Raw genomic sequence first — 18,716 nt, 5'->3', positions numbered from 1 at the left:
AGGACAAGGCAAACTTGGGAAAAACTGGTAGGTGAGTTTGTTAAAATCAGTCTGGAGCTACTTTACCCATTTTCACGGCTCCCCAGAAGGTTCCCTGCATTTTCCTCCCGTGGCTGCTCGCCGAGAGTCCCTCCACTGTTCAGCATCCTGACGAACCCTCCCAGGCCAGGCACAAATGTGCCAGAGGACTGTGTGGGTCAGGCAGAAATAAACTACTTGGACAAGTGAAGAAACCACCAGCAAGTGGCTGTTTGTTAAAAAACCCACCACGTAATCCAAGAGGAGGAGACTGCTGCCACAAAAGCTGGTTCTTTCTGATTTTAACATGCTTGAAATGTCCTCAGTGCCTGTGAGCTGCTTACTGTTAGACTTTCCTTTTTAATTCAGTTTTTTTTTAATTACCCATGAGAAGAATTTTAATGAGTCTACAGCGCTCTAAGATGCAAATCCTTCCTTTTGCCAAGATTCCCAACGACTTCGTTCGCAGAAGTTGAAGCCATTCTAAATTTATTAACTCCACTTTCGAGGGAGGAAGCTATTTTCGTAAAGAAAATGCAGATTAATGACATCAGGAAATGCCTTCAAGTCGATTATACCTATGAAGAGCCCAGCACTGCAACAGCCAAGCCCCTCCTCCAGCATCACAACTACCCCAGCACTTCCTCGGCTTCCCCAAGCCGGGCTTGTCCTGCAGTGTGGAATTTTCTACACGACTGAACAAATCACTGCCCAGGATGTCAGAAAGTCTGATTCAGCTACTTATCTGTCCCAGTCAACAGAACAAGACGCAGGGAATGGCTCGGCCACTCACCAGGATTCCCTGGGATGGTCTGGGGTGGGTGAAGTGGAATTTCCCTGAGCCAGGGGCTGTCACTGGAGATGGGGACAGGTGTGGAGAGCAAGAGGGATGTGAGCCACGCTGTGCCACAGCCCTCAGAGCCAGAGAACATCTCCTGGAATGTTTAATTTACAGCACAAACACAGCCACAGTGATCAGGGGTGGCTAAGAAAACTGCTTCAAGAAAACCAATTTTTTCATTCTTCTGATAATCTAAAATGTTTTACATGTTGTATGAAGGAATCCAATTAGACAACCTTGCTTGGGTTGCATGTTGGGTGTTGAGTGGGCGGCTGGTCTCATGGATAGAGCTTGTACTTTCAGCAAATCATCAGAAAACCTCAAATATACGTGTTTTCTATAACACACTGGGTTTAGAAAGGATTTTTTTGTTTTATCTTGATTTTCCTATAATATTCCTTGAACTCACTGTTAGTATTTTGATACAACCAAGGATTCCTCAATGACAAATCACTTCCCCCACCAGAAGGGCGGTTGCAGGGCTGGCAGGTGGTGAAGCAGGGGGGGATTTACTGGGGGGAGAAAATTGCTTTTGGACTCTGCATCATGTGGCTGTAACAGAACACTCAGGGCTGGGACAGACTGTGGGGCTCCTGCAGTTGGCAGCTCCAAATGCCCCCGTCACTCGAACAACGGGCTCAAGCTGTAAGAAACAGTTCTACACAAAATCTGCCCGTTCTGCTTCATTTCTGGCCACCCTTCAAGTTTCGAGAGATCAATCCTAACAAAATGGTGCTGCCAACCTGGGTAGAATTCAGCAGGAAAGGCTTAAGGAATCATCCGCAGTGATTTTTCCACGATGCCACGATCCTCTTCCTTTTTTGCCCAGACCTACCTGCACGAGACTGAATTTTGGGGCTGGGCTGTTTTTTGCAGCCACAGGTTGAGATTTCTGGGCACTGACAGGCACAGGAAGCTGGGAAGGATCAGAAGGGTTCCCACACTGTTCACATCCTCTGCTCTGTAATTACTGTCGGTCTCTCTCACAGATTTGCAGCTGATACCTCCGAGTTGAAGACGCTGTCACCACAAACTGCCACACGATCCCGACCAGAAACACCGGAGAGCACAAACAAAGCCGCGTCGTCGGCGAGCTCAGCCCCCGCGTGGGTGGAGCCTGGCTGGGACGGGATGTCTCAGGTTTAATTCACAAAAACACCACCCGAGCTCTGCGCTCCCCCAGCCATTCACCCGGGAGGCAAGACCGATATCTTGTTTGTAAATATCGTGTAATATCTTAGTATCAAACAATGCTTTCTGGTACAAACAAGATATCATGAGATTAAACTGGTAGTTATTCCAGTTGTTATTCCAGTCTTCTGAATCTAAAGAACCAAACCCCTCACCCCACAACAACCACCAGCCAAACATCTACATAACCTTTACCTTTCCTATTTCAGAGGCTTTGTTACATTTCTTTACAAAATGGCCCCACTTCTAATAATTTTTTTTCCCATTATTTTCAATCAGTTCCCTCAGTGCCTGGCAGCTTTTCAACTTGCTACTAATTGCAGCCTGCTACGTTCCTCAAAGGCTCTTAACTGCATTTACTGGGATTATTTACAGCTTTCACACACAATGCATTCATAGAGCTTTCTTTTTCCCAGTTTCTCATCAAATTAGGGATTTAACTTTCCCCCTAAAACATTTTAGCTAAAATAAAAACAAAATTAACTCCACAGTTCCTGTTAAATGAGAGCAGGTCTCAGGGTTTATGTAAACCTCTAAATCTAAACAATCTTCAAACATCACTGGGGCAAAGCCTCCATTTAAATCTTACTTAACAAGTGAGTCTCAACACCAACCTTAAAGATCAAGCAATTTACACTGCCTTGGGCCCAGGACATGATGCTGAGGGCAGAGTCCATGATGAAAAGCTCCAGGCAAGCAACATCTCTTTAAACTCACGTATGTTCCTTATACTAATTAATCTCTAATTCAGATTAGAAAAAGGAGGATTTTGACCCCTACCTGAGTCTGCCTGCACTTGTAAATTATAGGGTATTTATCCATACTCAAATCAGCATCCACAGACCAGACTGCCTTGTGCACCTTCCTCAGGTGGAGCAGTTTATCCCACAAAACCCTTGGCTACCCACAAGCACAGCCAGCTGAATGCATTAATATTTCCCCAAATTTCCACGCTGTGAAAATGTTTTCTCCCACTGACCACACCCCAGCAACAGGATTTTCCTTTTGCTTTCCTGGACAAGGTATTCTGCTTCCTAGGGAATTGTTCCACAAAAATGCAGAGGAAAAGAACATCCTGCACGGTCAAAACAGCTGGTCTGAGGGCAGGCACATCCAGAAACCATTTTGTTACTTCCTTTTTTTCCTGGGGAAAAGATTGCTTTAGACTCAAAGTGAGCAGCTGCATTTTCTCATTTACCTAGAGGTGTTCTTTTATCCTGGTCTGTTTGCAGTCAGATTTTCTACAGGCCCAAACCACTTAGAGATGCCCAACCCCTGACCAAAAAAAAAAAAACTGTATTATGAAAACAGATCTTTCTTACTCTTTCAGCCTCAGAAAAATCCTCTACAGATGGTACTCACTCACTTAACACTGCCCTGAAGTAGCTCAAAACAAATGCCATCATTTACATTTTATTGCAGATACAGATCTTTTACTCTCTGTCTACAGCAAAATGACCTTCCTAAGAAATTTCTGTGTAAACCATCCCTTTCAGATATTAATTGTGGGTCCAGTACTGCTAAAGGGCCGTGGCATGGAACTGTTACACTTGACTTTTTAAAGTATATATTTTTAATAAGACTAAACAAGATAGGTTAAAAATATTATTCGAAGAGTGTTTTCCCGACAGCTTTGTAGAAATTGTGATGCCTGTTCAGGCTGGGATGCTTGAAAGAATCCGGCTCAACGCTAAGGAAAGTCTGGTGTGGTTCTAATTTCACCTTCCTGAGGAACTGCTGCAGCTCTTTATGCAAATTCAGTGTGACTGAAAACAGACCCAACTTTCCAGCCCTCAGATTTCTGTTTTTTGGGGTTTTTTTTTCAGGTGTTTGTAATAAAAGTTATTCTTGGCACTTCTTTACAAAAATCAAGGGGTGCTGGAAGAAGCTGCAATTCAGCAGATTGTCCCTCTTACCTGTGTCTCCAGGATGCTGCTTTCAGCAATAAGGAGAAATGGGAATATGGCCAGATAAAGGACAAGGGGTGCAAACAAGCAGATTTTAGGAGTGTTTGGCATAGCAGGGATTAAAGGAATAATCCCTATTATTCCCCTTTCCCAGCCCACTCCTGCCTCCTTGCAGGGAACAGGAATTCTCTGCTTCTTCTCCTGCTTAACACCTGCACACAAATCTGGCACTGGGCAAGTAACAAGTGACAAGGGGATTCACGTCACACGTGGCAGGAGGGAAAGAAAGGGAAAAAGAAATCAGCTGCTCATCTGAGACGTGGGTAAGCAACCCACAAAAGTAAGTTAACAGCCACAGACTTAAGGAGGCAAAGTGTGCAGCAACAGAAGCAGATTTGGGTGCAGACACCTTTGAACTTATTCTTTGAATAAATAAGAGTTGCATCAACTGGAACCGAAGATGGAGGAAACAAATACTGGATTTTAAAGACAATGTAACCTGATAGCTGTCTCTCATAAAATGGAAAGCAAACCAAGCAGGAGGCTCTCAGTGCCCTTAAGCAAAGATCCACACCAGCCAAGTTTTTGGCTGTTACTACGAGTAACGAGCATTAACAGCAAGAAACCACCCACCAGTCTGAGTTCTTATCCTATTTACCAATATCTACGCACGCCCACGCAAGGATTTCTACTCACAGAAATTATATGCTGTCTTTTTATAACATATTATAAATTGAGCTCTAAAATTCAATATGTGCTTTGAAAGCTTCTCATCTGCTGAAGCATTCAGCTACCTCAAAGCTATTAACAGAGCTATCATTTCTTCTTAAACAGAAATATTATGTTCAGGACTACAGGATTATGGTGAATTTACGATGAAGACCATTACTAGAATAAACAAACCTTCTTTTTCCCTTAAAAAAGGGATGTATAGTTCTCACCCAGAGTAACCTACCACAGTTATTTTAGAAAATAATTTCTCTATTGACTCGGCACTGTAATTTCACAATTGCAAAACACAGATTTACATGTTCAGCTGCTGATATTTATGCTTGGAGAAAATAACAGTGACCAAAACTGATCTCTTTCTCGTGGTTTTGAACTGTTCCTTTCACTGACATTTTGGGTTGTTTTCCTGTAATTAGTTTCCCCTTCTTCAGTACATTCACATGTTTAATACAAGCAGGTTGCATTAATTCAATCTTCTAACAGCACTTACCTGAAATACAGTGGGAAGTTCATTATCACGGCACCAGAGTTTTAAATGACGGCAAATTTTCATCCGGACCCCACGTTGCTTTTTTCCCCCTGTTTTCTTTTGCTCCATTTCCCACTGTTGGACAACAGAGGAGGGCTCTGCTTCCCAGTCCTCCCTGACTCCTAACCTGTGCTGGGCAGGGAAACTGCAGACTTTGGGTTATCAGAACCTGGGGAGATGCTCTGGCTTTAAAAAACCGTTCCCAGGAATGAAGAGCCGTTTCCTGGAATAATAATAAAAAAAAAAAGTGGCTTGTAAGCATTTCTACTCATCTCGAGTTTAAACAAAATCTGTTCTCAGTTCGTACAGCTCTTCTGTATTTTTCACTTGAGATTTTTGGGCATTACGCTGCCATCTTCTACAAAAATGTGCTTTTGCTCAGGTCCCACACCAGCACCAGTTACCTCCTTTTCCCTGAGCAGTAAATAATTAACTGGGGACCTGTGGTTGCCTGGAGAAAGAAGAAAACTACCCCAGCTTGCCAGCCGGCTTGAGGAAAGGGTGAGTAACAACCAGACACAGAGCAGGGGCACAGCCCAATTAACTTAAAAGGCCCCAAAGTCCTGAGGAACAAGGCATCAGGAACACAACCTGTTAAAGAACCAGGCCTGATACCCAGCCAGCACCCGCTGCCCAGCGCGGGGCAGTTCTTACTGCCTGATGGGAATCAATGGATCCCTCAGGGAAGGGAGGGAAAGCTGAGGCGGCTGCCACAAAATGGTCCCTCAGGTGCTGTGGGAGCTGCCCCAGCCCGTCCCTCCCTCAGGAGGAGCCCCCTCAGCCCCGGCCAGGCCCTCTTGGTTTTTACCTCTCTCTAAAGCTGACACAGATGGAAGATTCCTGGCCTAGGCAGAAATGGCTGTTTCTAAAATACAAACATAAAATATGGGGCTTTAAAAATATATTTCGAGTTCCATAGTCACGTTTTAACCCCAGTGAAAAGCCTATCTAAAGCCTCTGTTTAACACATTTACGGTGTTGAAATTTTCACTATGTATACGTACCGAAATACAGATTTTCACCATATATATATATGTAATACGTATAAAGAAGCAGTAAGAACAGGACTGCACTATCACCTTAGCCCAGACGTCAGTTTACAGCTCACCCTGAGGGGCCAGCTCCATTGCCCCTGCTCAGGTTTGTGTGTGAACCGTGCCGTGGGAAGGCCAGGCCGTCCCCTGCCAGCTCAAACTGTGCAGACTGCGGGATGGAGGACATTCCGGGCCCTTACTCTAAAATCCCAATTTGAACGCCGAGCCCCCGCCCCACCCTCAGACCGGCACTGAGGCCCCGCCCCGGCGCGCGCGCCGCCGGTGACGTCACGCGCGGCCGTTCCAGACCGTTCCAGCCGTGACGTCACGCGCGGCGTCATTCCAGAAGATTCGGCCGGGGCCCGTATAAAGGGCGCGGAGGGGGCGGGGCCGCGCCGGGAGCGCAGAGCGGGCACCGGGAGCGCCACCGGGAACTGTGCCGGGGACAATACCGGGATCAGTGCCGGGAGCGCCACCGGGAACTGTACCGGGGACAATACCGGCATCAGCACCGGGAGCAGCGCGGCCGCGGCGGTGAGCGCAGCCCGAGCGGCCTCCGCGGGGCGCCGGGCCGGGCCGGGCCGGGCGGGGTGAGCCGGGGGTAACTCGGGGATAACGCGGCGCGTCCTCCCGCAGGCACCCCCAGCCACCATGGTGAAGGAGACCGAGTACTACGACATCCTGCAGGTGAAGCCCAACGCCTCCTCCGAGGAGATCAAGCGCGCCTACCGCAAGCTGGCGCTGAAGTACCACCCCGACAAGAACCCCAGCGAGGGCGAGCGGGTACGCGGGGCCGGGGCTGGGCCGGGGGTCGGGGTTGGGGCCGGGGCCAGGCCTGGGCCCCTGGGCCGCCCGCCCGCCCTGAGGGGGCCGCTCCCGGCAGGGCCGGGGCCGGGCCGGGCCTCTTAGGCCGCAGAGGGGGTTGCGCCCCCCAGAGCGGGTGTTGTTCCCTCCAGCGGGCCCGCAGTTGTAGTTTAAATCCTGCCTTCCCTCCCTGCACCATTACATGGAGGCCGCCCCGCTCCCATGTTTCTTAGCAGGCCCCGCGAGGCCCACGCGGGGCGGAGGGGGGTGCGAGAATTCCTCTTTTTGGACGTGGTTCCTCCCGGTGTCCCCGTGGTCGCAGTGGACCAGCCTCAGAGATGCGGGTTAAAAGAGGCAAAGCTGGAAGGGTTTTTAGAGCCCCAGCGGCCTCCGCGCTGTTCCACAGGCCGGTGGTGGGTCCAGCTGCCAGCACTGCCGTGCTGGGGGGGGGAGTGGTGTATCCCTGGACAGGAGGGGTTTTCCTCAGGGAAAGATGCTAATGCTGATGTGCAAGGTAATAACCGTCCCCGGGGGATCGCTGGGCTGCACGTGGGTGGACTGTGCACAACAAAACCACGCTCTCAGCACAGACCCTTTCAGCTCCACGTGTTGGCCGGGAGGGGAAATGGGCACCACCATCTGAGAACTGTGGGAAACCGGATGGGATTGTCTGTCTAAAAGCTGGTCTGATAATACCTTAACATAGGAATAGAAACTTCAGATTTATGTCCCTAGTGTACTAATTTACAGAACTCAAGTTAAACAGTAGTCAAAGGTAACCTTTTCTGCTTTTATTCTTGGCATGCCTTTTTTTTTTTTCTTTTATTGCTTACACCACTTTACCCAGTCATAAGCCAATCAAGTTTTAAATGGAAGCAGCAGTTCAGTCATAGCAAATTATGGTTAAAAATTCAGTTGGTAATCTTAGCAATAGGAAATTCTTTATAAAAAGTAAAAAAAAAGTAAAAAAATCCTTGGCTGTGTGGATACAGTGGGTGTTTTGATTTGTATCTAAGCCCTCGTGTTTGTGATGAGTAAGCAGCCCCAGTGTGTGGTCACATCAGTCCCTGTTGAGCTGTAGCTGGATGTACCAGCTCAGCAGGCCTGGAGGATCCCTGGGGAGCTCAGGGCTGACTGGCACCAGGCTGGGCACCTGCAGGACACTGGGGACAGCCCCGTGTCCCTCTGAGTGCGTTTGGTGGAGCTTTATATTTGTATTTGTGGTGGTTACTACTACCCAGCCATCCAAGCTTAGTCTGCGTATGCCTGCGAGCTGGATGTGACTCCGAATTAAGCCCACTTTAAAAACGGGAGGAGGGGGGAGAGGGAGAAAAAGGGAGGGGGTTTTCCTGCCCAAAAGTGGACCCTTCGAGGAGTTTCCTGCTGGAAACACAGCAGGGCTGCAGGAGGGGGCTGTAGGGGCCGGGTCTGAAGGTGGAGTTGCATATGAGAAAAGGGTTACTTTTCCTCTTGGTCATAGCTGTTCAGAGCTTCTTTTTTCTTTTTAGTTTAAACTTATATCCCAGGCATATGAAGTTCTGTCGGACCCAAAGAAAAGGGACCTCTATGACCAGGGTGGGGAGCAGGCTATTAAAGAAGGAGGCCTGAGTGGCGGCAGCTTCTCTTCACCCATGGACATCTTTGACATGTTCTTTGGTGGTGGAGGCCGAATGAATAGAGAGAGAAGAGGTACTCAGTTCTAAACAAGTTCTAGAAACTCTAACCATGCACTTCAGCACCAAACACCGTGCTATGGTACTGCTGTTCTGCTAAGTGCACATAGTGGGGGTGTGACTTGTTGCAACAATAGAATAAGTAAACTACGATTTTTTTTTTTTCCTAGTTTCTCTAGCATTAAGTTTCTAATACAGTAGATAACATAACTTAGCCGTAGCAATCTTTCTGCTAAGTGCTGTTGGGTTGTTGTTAAAGGGGTGTCTGTAGGGGAGGGGGAGTTATTAGTAGGTCAGCAGTTGAATTAAACCTGTTTTAAGTTACCTTTCTCCAGATCTTGTGCCTCACTTGCTCATATGCTTTGGGCAACTTGCTTCAAAGGACACCATCAACTTAAACATCAGTAATGTTAAATATCACGAAAATATTTGGGAGAAATATTGTGCTACCAAAAGCACAGCACGATTCTTTGTCTTTTCCATGCCCAATGCCTGTCGAAGGAGCAAGTAACGACTTGCTGTAAAATCATTGAAATTATACTATGAAGTGGCAATGGAAATCCATAGGTAGGCCTAACAGCAACTTCTAAATTCCGAGATCTGAAGCTGGTAGTGTCCTTGCCTCTTGCTGTTTCAGTTCAGCTTATAAAATTAGCAGTAGGGGCAGGGATAGGGTGGCTTTAATGATGCTTTGCTTAATTACAGCTCGACTTTTATGTTTGGACATAAACGGGTGCAGCTTAGTGGAAGCTGATGGAACTGCACATGCTTTTAAGGGGGCTGAGCTGTGTTCAGAGTTTGGAATGGAGTTTGCATTTCTTCAGTGAGACTGTGCATGAACATTGGTCCTCCCAGCAGCTGAACAAGTATTAACCTTTCCCTTTTGCTTCTTTTAAAGGCAAAAATGTCGTGCACCAGTTAGGTGTCTCCCTTGAAGACTTATATAATGGTATTACAAGGAAACTGGCACTGCAAAAGAATGTTATTTGTGCAAAGTGTGAAGGTAAAAACCCCAAACAAGTAGTGGTTTCAAACCCCTCTTACTTCAAGGGATTTTTTTTTTTTTCTGATGTGTGGGAATTGTCTGGGGCTGAGAGTAAAATGTGGAGGTTTTCTTACTTTCCCCTCTCCTTTCCCTTCTCCCCTCTCCTCCCTAAGAGCCTGCCAGGTTATTTAGTTCTTACTGATGCTTCTCCAAGAACAAGCCTCTCAAACACAGCGGCATAAAGTGATTGTTCTGATGGCAGACTAAAAACTTGCTGAGTTATAGTTAGGGGGTTCTAAATGAAAAGGATCTTCATCCAGAGCTTGACTGTAAATGCCTGCTGTGTAAAACCTTTTCTAATTGCTGTGGGTGGGAGCCTGGCTTGTGTTATGCAACTCACTGAACAGTTACTAAGTATCCAGAATTACCTCAAAGGAGGGGCAGAGTCAATCTTAATAAGGTCTTGTGTCTTAGCACTCTGTTAAATATTTAGCAGATTCTTTTCCAGTTATTAATGGAATGTCTGGGTCTGGAATTTGGTGTGTTGGCAGTTCCTTGGAAACCAGGATTTCCTGGGAGGTGGGGCAGAGGCTAATACAATAAGCTGTACAAGCATTTTGCTGGGGGAAGCTTCCAGCTCGTGGGGCAGGTTTGGTGATGGCAACTAAATTTCATTACTGAACCGCTCTTTTAAGTCACCCTAAAGATGCTTGTTGCAGTCAGGGAGTTCCAGCCTGACTGTCCCTGACACTGAGATCCAACCCAACTCTTTTGTCCAAGGTTATGGTGGAAAGAGAGGGGCGGTAGAAAAGTGTCCTGTGTGCAAAGGAAGAGGAATGCAAGTCATAGTGCAGCAGATTGGCCCTGGCATGGTGCAGCAGATCCAGACCGTGTGTCCAGAGTGCAAAGGCCAGGGGGAAAGAATCAACCCCAAGGACAGGTGTGACAACTGCAACGGCTGCAAGGTGGTGAGAGAGAAGAAGATAATAGAAGTGCACGTTGATAAAGGTGAGGAGCTGTGGATGTGGGCTGTGTCTCTGATCTCAGCCTGCAGTCAGTTCTGCTGAGAGTAAACGAGTTTCTCTTGCCCCAGGTATGAAAGATGGTCAGAAGATAGTGTTCCATGGAGAAGGGGACCAGGAACCCGATTTGGAGCCTGGGGATGTTATAATTGTGCTTGATCAGAAGGATCACAGTGTCTTTCAGAGACGAGGGCACGACTTGATCACAAAAATGAGAATTCAACTCTCCGAGGCTTTGTGTGGCTTCAAAAAGACCATCGAGACTCTGGATAACAGAGTTCTTGTCATAACATCTAGGCCAGGTAGGTCTTAAAGAGTTCTAATTCTGGATGTAAGCTGTGTCAACTGCTTTGTTGTGTCTGGACTGGAGTTTTTGGGGGAGATTCTTTTGTTTGTTTGGGTTTTTTTTTCTAATCAGATGATGTGACAAATTCAAATTTCACCAGGCAGTATAATTTGATTTAGTTGGTTCTTTGTCATTCTTGTCACTCCTTCTAAAACATGCAGAGTTACAGCTCAGGCTGTCAAATGCTGCTTAATAAAGCTCAGCCTCAGCTGGTGAATAGCCAGGAAAACATTAGAGGCGAGAATCTTAAATTCTGCTGAGTCATCAGGAAAGCTGATTGTTCCTACAGGAGAGAAAACTGCCCAAATGGCTTGGCTTTAGTATTTCCAGTGCTGTGAACTGTTTGGGCTGTCCCTGAGGGGCTGTGACATCGCTGCCCTGGTCTGGGGGGTCGAGCAGGGCCTGTCACCCCACACGAGCTCACTCCCAACTCCTGTGCCTCCCTGCAGGTGAGGTGATCAAACACGGTGACCTAAAGTGCATCTACAACGAAGGGATGCCCGTCTACAAATCCCCCATGGACAAAGGCAGCCTAATCATACAATTCCTGGTAAGTTAAACCCTCACCTGTAGCCACAACGCTCGTCTTTGCACCGGGGGGGTGGTAACAGCTCGTTAAAAACCCCCTCCACTTGCAGGTCCAGTTCCCAGAGCACCACTGGCTCCCCAGGGAGAAGCTGCCTCTGCTGGAAGCTCTGCTGCCTTCCCGGGAAGATGTGATGGTCACGGATGACATGGATCAGGTGGACCTGGAGGATTTCGATCCCAACGAGCAAACCTACCGGAACAGCGCGGGAGAGGCGTACGAGGAGGACGAGGAGGGTCCCAGAACGGGAGTACAATGCCAGACATCTTAAAGCAAGGTGGAAGGGAGGGGACGTCACCTACCATGTAAATTTTCACAATGAAAACTGCATGGCTGTGATAGCCACTGCTTGTGGGGTTTTTTTTGTTGTTTTTCTTTTTTTTTTTTGTGTTCAGCAAATTGAGTTGCTGCGCTGTGGGTATCACCTTTTTTTGTAACTAATTTATATTGTGTTTCTCGTAGTCTTTCTATATGAAGCCGATGTCACACAGCTGAGAGCCAGCTGAGTTGGGCAACATTTTTTCCTTGCTGTGAAGGTTCTCGATTTCTTTCACCTCTGCTATTTCTAAGACTTGGGCAAATATGGATAGAGGCCAAGTGGAGTGTCTTATGTAAATACTTTCATACTGGAAAATTAATTTCATAGAATAAAAACATAGCAGAATAACTTCTAATAAATAGTACTTCACATTTTCTCATGCTTCTCTTGTGCTTTCTGAGCCGCTCTCGAGCCAGTTTTACTTAAGGAAGTTTTTCTGAGCTCAGACTCCTCTGCCCCAGTGGAGCTCAGTACCTGTCCCTCTGTATTCCAGGAATTCCCTTCCTGCCTCCTCCCACTCTGCCCTGTGTTCCCTGTGCTTTCCAGTAGCCTTCCTGCAGCTGCTTCTCTACCTGCAAGTGTGACTCCAGGTTACAAGCTTAGCGTGTTCCATCCAGGCAAATACTTCCCAATAAAAGGGTGACCTTGCAGAAGCTGCAGCTTTTTTGTATTTCAGCCTTGCCTGGAAAGGTTTTTACTTCCTCCAGCAGGGCATTGTAGAGACCTGTGCCTTAACTGGGATGAATAAACCAAACCCACAGGCTCTGAGTCCAGAGCTGCTGGTTTTGACCACATTGAAGCTTTTTAGACTTTTTTTTTCCAGCAGGGTTGGTATGAAGTGAGGGTTGGGAACAACTGGCAAGGTTTTAGGGCAGTTAAACCACGCTTGCTGAGACAGGTGGGACATCAGCAGGCTGAGCACAGACTGTCAATGCCCACTGCTCCTCTCCAACCTCAGCCCCTTCCCTTCTGCTAAAATAAGACTTGGCCCCTGCTCTCCAGCTCCAGTCTATTTATGTAGGAAGGCAGGGGAGATTAACTGAGCACTGACTTCACCCATGACCACAAACTTCCAAAAATACATTTTTTTCCAAGGATTAGACACGAGCACTTGCATCTGTAGCTTTTATTTTAAAAAAGTAAGGCTCTCCTCTCATGCTGAACAAAAACCCAACATCGGCTATAAACACATGAAATGGTTTTATCATACTTAAAAAAAATCACAGGGGGGCAGGAGCAGCACTTGAAATTTAACCTAAACTGGACAGTCATAAATATGGATTTCTTGGTCATCTCCAACAGACACAATTTTGGACCCACTTCCGTTGTATTTCACTCCCCAAACCTGTAAATGAGAGACACAGGGTTATCAACAGAGGACAAAGAAAAGGAACGTTTTGGTGGCGCTTTGATTTCCTACAACAAGCAGAAGAGGGAGGCTGGTGCAATCCCGGTTTGTGCTTTCCCAGCAGGTGCTGCTGATGGCCCACAGAGGGACACTGCCACCTAGGAGCAGGACCAGCTCCTCCAGCCCATGACAATGGATTGCACAATTGGAAAAGGCTGGAAAGTTGGCCTAAAATCAACCCCAGCGTTTTCACTCTTGCCCATGCTGTGGCCCCTTCCTGAAAATTGTATTTTACAGGAGATGTTTTTCATGCACTGACTCACCATGAGGGGCTGAAGATAAATCTGGTTTATCTTTTTGCTGTTTAAGAGAGACATTTCCTTACCAGTGCAAAACTTGGCAGAATTCAGGTCAGTCCTCTGATTTGAGACAGTTACACAAACTGAAGGGACTTAACGTCTCCCCTCTCAGCTTTATTAATAACAGTATTAATAAATATTAATAATTATATTATTAGTAAGTAACCATGTATTAATTCAGCAATAAATTTTAAAAATCCCCCTGATATTACAGGCATTTGGAGGAGGAAAAAGCCCCGAGTTTCAAGGCTGCTTTCAGGCATCTGCTCAGATAATTCCATCCTTTTAAATCAGCGTTTCCCCCCTTCCACATGCACATGGTGGGCAAGTGACAGCAACGAGTAACAAATACAGCCTGGGAAGGCTCTTGGCTGCTCAGGATTGCCCTTATTTGGGCCTGGAAAATGTTAATTCCTTGGAAGAGCTCAACCTCCCCACTTTGGAGCGTTAGCTCAATATTAAGTTGATGATTCAAGTGCAATAATCACACAATTTGAAGTTCCTGCATCGCTGCAGCCCCCAGGGGGGAGCCCAAACGTGCACAGACTCTTGTCGTGTAACTCAAGTTGTCCTGGGAAGAGTTGACCCAGGGAGTGCCAGTCCTACCTGGTCCTGGTGGTCAAAGAAGGTGTGAACGCAGGTCCTGGTCCCAGCATCCCAAACTTTCACACTTTTATCGGATGAACTGAAAGAAAAGTGGCCAAAAAATGTTTTCAGGCAAGTTCTCTGTTCCACCCACTTGGCCCCCCAGCTGCCTGAGCTGCTTTAAGAATGAACACCACAGTTCAGGTAGATTAATGTACTACTACCTTAGGCTGTACTTTTTCATTCCACAGTAATTTCTCAGCTATTTAGAATCAAAGTGCCCTTCTCAGGTGTCCTTCCCTTCTAGTGGGGTGACTTACACTATAAAATACTGTTCACTGCAGCTGCTATTGGCTCTTGAGTCTCTTATTTCATTTTATTCCATTACAGATCCCCCTGCACTCTCTACACGTTAACTTTTTATGATCCACCTCCCTTCAGAAATATAAAATTGTATTTTTTTTTTTTTCCCCCAGCGAGCATAAACAAGTTAAAAAGTTCCTCAATACCTGGAAACAAAATGGGTGTCATCAGGACAAAATGCCACATTTAAAACCCAGGATCCGTGACCACTCAATGTGCCAGCCAGGTTTGCATGCTGCCTGTGGAAAGAACACACTGGGGTTGGGGATTCCAGGCTCAGAAACATCATTTCTTGGGCACACACAGCAGATGTTTAAGGAGGGTGAACACAAACTCCCAGGGCAGGTACACAAAACAACCAGCCTGTTCCCTACAGGGCAGATGTGAGGAAAGTCATTTGTTTCCAAGTTAGGGCTGTCACCCACCTCTGCACTTTTTAATGAGCATGTTACGATTTAAGGTTATTTGTTGCATACAGAAGTCACCAAAAGCTGAAGGGAATTCCAGAGAGCAGAGGGTCTGGTGTGTTTTTGGCAGTCTCAGCCTCCCTCAAAGCTGTGAGCAGCCCTTGCAGGGCCCAACTTACACGTCGTAGATTTTGATGTATCCATCGTCGGAGGCCGTGACCAGCAACTGAGAGTCGGGGGAGAACGTCAGGGAGCGGATGGGCATGGCATGACCTGCAGGGCAGACAGACACAGGGCTCACAGAGCTGCCACTCCCCTCCCTCAGCACAGCTGCAGCACCACAGCAGCCCCTGCTCAACCCCTGCAGCCTCCTCAGGCCTCTCCCAGACAATGGAAAGGGACAGTCATTCTCAACATCTGCAGCACCAGAGGATCTCATTGTTATCAGCTGGGGAGCTCTGTTAGAAACTCTGTCAGATTTTCCAGGATGATCTCCTATTGAAGTGGGTTGTGGGGTTTTGATGAACTAAAGTGGGCAGGAGCATTAAAAGCCCATTTATCTGTTGGGAGAGCACTCGTCTTCCACCACAGAAAACCTTCAGTTATTTTTTAGAGCAGCAATAAAGCGCTCCAGAACTGACACACCAGGAGAAAAGCCATCTGCCTGGCAGCACACATTGGCTTAGCTCGTTTCCCTCTGCAATTTAGGAGTTTACTGAGGCATCACTGACCGTGTCTGTGACGGGGTTTGACGATGCAGCTCGCCTCTGAACGTTTTCTGTGTTTGAAGTGAGAGCACATTAAATAACTAAATACTATCTAATGGACAACAACATCAGCTCATTTATGCCGTGGCTGTTGCAGCTCGTTCTGACTTTGCACTGCATCCTTTGGTTGTGCTGGGGAACGAGGCTTTGGGTACTGCCAACACCAAACCTTCCAGCGTGTGCAGGAGTTTTCCGGTTGCGATGTCAAAAATGTTGATGATTCCGTCTATTGCTCCGCTGGCCAAGTATTTTCCATCTGGGCTCTGTAATAAAAACACAACAAGCGGGATTCAGCGGGAACTGCCCCAAAGTACAGCTGCCCTTTAGCGTTAGGTGGAGATAAACCCACAGATGGCAACAAAAATACCTATTTACAAAGGTATCTAATTTGCAACAGATCACTGTGAGTTCCCACCAGAAGTTATCCACTTGTGCTCCTTACATAGGCAATGCTGAGGATGAACTTCCCTCTGGTGTCCAGGGAATACTCTTTCTTCCCAGTTTCAACCCCAAAAATATTGACTTTGCCCACGTGGCTTCCCGTTGCCAGGTACTGGGAGTCAGGTGAAAAGGCCAGGGACCAGGCATCAACTGTGTCAAACAGAAACAAGGAGTTAGATGGACCCCTGGCCCCTTTTATAGTAAGACCCTGACCTTATTAGACCCTCCTGGAACAATAAATTGTTCCAGGAGGGTCTAATAAGGTCAGGGTCTTACTATAAAAGAACTTAAGACTGCCTCACGTAAGTCTAAATTCTTGCTTTTCCCCTGGTACAAAAAATATTAAAACCAGTTAATTACTCACTACCTAACACACTTAATTCAAGAACAATCAGGGATTGCCAGTGGACCAAGGAAATACTTGGGAGAAGATGTCAGGCCAAAATTCCAGCCTGCAGGACGTTACCGTTGTTAACACTGACAAATACTTTGAGCTGCTCATTTAGGGCTGGATGTGCTGCCTCAACAAGCGCCACACACACACAGAGCTCAGATTGAGTGCAGAGCTTCTCTGTAAATTAATCTGAGTAAGCATTTGAACTATTTCTTTGATCAAGGCTATTTTTATATATATATATTTTTTTTTTTTTTTGGTGAGAAGGTACAAAAATAAACATACAATTGCCTGGCGCTGCTTCGTGCCCAGCTCGCAAAACCACACTGCAGGTTTTGCAGGTGAAGATTCAACCAGCCCAGGCAGTGCCCTGACAGACCCAGCCCTGTGAGCCCTGTGGGCAGGAGCAGCCGAGCCCCGGCACTCACCGGGCCCGGCGTCGATGGATTTGACCTGCTTGCCGGTGTCCAGGTCCCAGAGGCGGATGTGGGCGTCCAGGGAGCTGGAGGCGGCGATGGAGCCCGTGTGGCTGATGTCCACCGACACCACCCCCAGCTGGTGCCCCTCCAGGGTCCACTGCAGGTCCAGCTTCTCGTCGTTCCTGGCGGGCAGAGGGAAGGGGAGCCCGGGCGTGAACGGCTGGGGGTGCTGAGGGATCCCCCAAACAAACACACACACCCCCCCCCCCAGTTCATCCAGCTGAACTCCAGGGGGATCCAACCCCACCCGTGGAACGGGAAGAGAGCGATGCACGAACTCTCTGCCCTCAAAGAACCGACCAATCAGTGCCTGACCACATTCCTGCAGAGCAGGCACCTCACCCTCAGGGGGGGAACCCCCCAAAAGCGGGGGTGCCCACAGGGCCAGAGCTCCTCTGCCAGCACAGCAGGGCGTGGTTATCATCACCCCCAAGGTCCCCATGTCACACTGCTCGGCCCAGGAGGCAGAACAACCTCTGTGCAAAAGCACCTCCACGAGGGTTATCAGGATTTGTTTCTTTTTTTAATAAAAAAAACAAGCTGGTATTGCCTCTTTCCTTCACTTCCCATCACTCCTCTCTTGCAGGACACGTCTCCAAACTGTCCCATTTCTCATTCCTGGAGTCAGGAACAAATCAGGGGCTGTCTGGCAAACAACGTGCCAGGTCTGATGAGCATTTCCCAAGGCGTTCTCATTCCGTGGCAATCAGAGCTCCCCCACCAGGGAAGTTCTCCTGCCCAAGGGAACAGCCCTGTGTGCCAGCCCAGCCCTTCCCTGGTGTGACATCTCCATCCCCGTGCACCGTGGAACTCCAAACCTGCTGCATCTCCGCACCGACCGTTCCCACCGACACGACACTGCTTAAAACACGGAGCACTCACCACTTCCAGACCTTCACCAGGTCGTCCAGAGAACCGGAGATCACCGTTTCGGAGCCGTCATTTTTATTTTTCCCCCAGGCCACCGACCAGATGGCATCATCGTGGGCTGGGAGGGGGAGACAAGCACAGAACACAAGTGGACCCGAGGCACCGCTGAACACGCAGCACGGCACCCTCTGGGCCGCTCAGATCTATCCTTTACTGACCCCTACAACTCCGATCGCCTCACAACACCAGCGCGGCCCAGCCCGCCAGCGCTCGCTCACCTTGCTCTTGCTTGAAGAGAATGCCGTACTGAAAAGAAAAAATAATTAACGTTAGACACGAGCAGCCTGCAGACAGCCGTGTTGAGGGTTGTTTATTTACCTGAGGGTTGTTTATTCACCTGAGTTGTCATTTCTGCGGGAGCGACCCCGGCGGGAGCGGCCCGGCAACAGCCCCGCGCGGCGCCTGGCGCGCCGCGATGACGTCACTGACCCAGAGAGCGCCCCTCCGCGGCGCCGCGCCGCTCTCTAGCGCCGCCCTGTGGGCGGGAGGATCCCGCGCCCCACGCGGGAACGGCCTCGCGTCCCTCAGAGCCCTCAGGGGGCTGAGAACGCCGATCCCGATCCCTCAGAGCCCTCAGGGGGCTGAGAACGCCGATCCCGATCCCTCAGAGACAGCGGGGCTGAGCATCCCGATCCCAAGTGCCCCAGTTCACAGCTGCA

General features: G+C 48.1%; 3 protein-coding genes across 10 annotated transcripts in view; 1 reads left to right on the top strand and 2 right to left on the bottom strand.

Annotated features, from left to right (window-relative positions):
• The window catches only part of ACSBG1 (acyl-CoA synthetase bubblegum family member 1), a 32,884-nt gene extending 26,262 nt beyond the window's left edge, over positions 1-6,622 (bottom strand). For 2 of the 8 annotated variants that reach the window (XM_027901567.1, XM_027901571.1), the window contains exons 1-3: positions 6,488-6,573; positions 5,343-5,438; positions 5,030-5,176 (exon numbers count right to left, since the gene is read on the bottom strand). In XM_027901567.1, the coding sequence (XP_027757368.1) occupies positions 5,030-5,150 (121 nt within the window). In that variant the 5' untranslated portion in view covers positions 5,151-5,176; positions 5,343-5,438; positions 6,488-6,573. Of the gene's footprint in view, positions 1-66; positions 410-5,029; positions 5,177-5,342; positions 5,439-6,487 lie in introns of those variants that run through there. The other 6 variants (XM_027901568.1, XM_027901570.1, XM_027901569.1 and 3 more) reach the window with 6 other exon arrangements.
• Positions 6,623-6,855: 233 nt separating this feature from the next.
• On the top strand, positions 6,856-12,002 carry DNAJA4 (DnaJ heat shock protein family (Hsp40) member A4). Its single transcript, XM_027901575.1, has 7 exons — positions 6,856-7,032; positions 8,562-8,742; positions 9,625-9,729; positions 10,492-10,719; positions 10,805-11,035; positions 11,529-11,629; positions 11,718-12,002. The coding sequence occupies exons 1-7, from the start codon at positions 6,901-6,903 to the stop codon at positions 11,934-11,936; spliced, it is 1,197 nt and encodes a 398-aa protein (XP_027757376.1). The 5' UTR covers positions 6,856-6,900; the 3' UTR covers positions 11,937-12,002.
• A 1,237-nt stretch (positions 12,003-13,239) lies between these two features.
• WDR61 (WD repeat domain 61) lies at positions 13,240-18,474 on the bottom strand. The gene is made up of 10 exons (XM_027901577.1): positions 18,395-18,474; positions 18,276-18,303; positions 18,010-18,115; positions 17,077-17,249; positions 16,256-16,404; positions 15,983-16,076; positions 15,226-15,319; positions 14,786-14,878; positions 14,298-14,376; positions 13,240-13,329 (listed from the first exon to the last, which is right to left on the bottom strand). Exons 1-10 carry the CDS (start codon positions 18,404-18,406, stop codon positions 13,240-13,242), a joined length of 918 nt encoding a protein of 305 aa, XP_027757378.1. The 5' UTR covers positions 18,407-18,474.
• Positions 18,475-18,716: the final 242 nt, after the last annotated feature.

This window comes from Empidonax traillii, unplaced genomic scaffold (assembly GCF_003031625.1).
Source record: "Empidonax traillii isolate 1590-97213 ecotype Southwest subspecies unplaced genomic scaffold, ASM303162v1 scaffold800:size294262, whole genome shotgun sequence".
In the NCBI taxonomy this organism is placed as follows: domain Eukaryota; kingdom Metazoa; phylum Chordata; class Aves; order Passeriformes; family Tyrannidae; genus Empidonax; species Empidonax traillii.
The sequence above is the reverse complement of the archived record's forward strand: the minus strand, read 5'-3'. Positions and strand labels throughout refer to the sequence as shown.

What these genes read in the sequence shown, in the direction of transcription:
- WDR61 (XM_027901577.1), bottom strand. An exon ending in ATCCATCGACGCCGGGCCCG is followed by an intron (nt 16,405 to 17,076) that starts GTGAGTGCCGGG and finishes TGTTTGACACAG; the next exon opens with TTGATGCCTGGTCCCTGGCC. An exon ending in TCTTTGACCACCAGGACCAG is followed by an intron (nt 13,330 to 14,297) that starts GTAGGACTGGCA and finishes TCTCATTTACAG; the next exon opens with GTTTGGGGAGTGAAATACAA.
- DNAJA4 (XM_027901575.1), top strand. Translation starts at nt 6,901, where the DNA reads ATGGTGAAGGAGACCGAGTACTACGACATCCTGCAGGTGAAGCCCAAC. An exon ending in ACCCCAGCGAGGGCGAGCGG is followed by an intron (nt 7,033 to 8,561) that starts GTACGCGGGGCC and finishes TTTTCTTTTTAG; the next exon opens with TTTAAACTTATATCCCAGGC. An exon ending in GCCTAATCATACAATTCCTG is followed by an intron (nt 11,630 to 11,717) that starts GTAAGTTAAACC and finishes CTCCACTTGCAG; the next exon opens with GTCCAGTTCCCAGAGCACCA.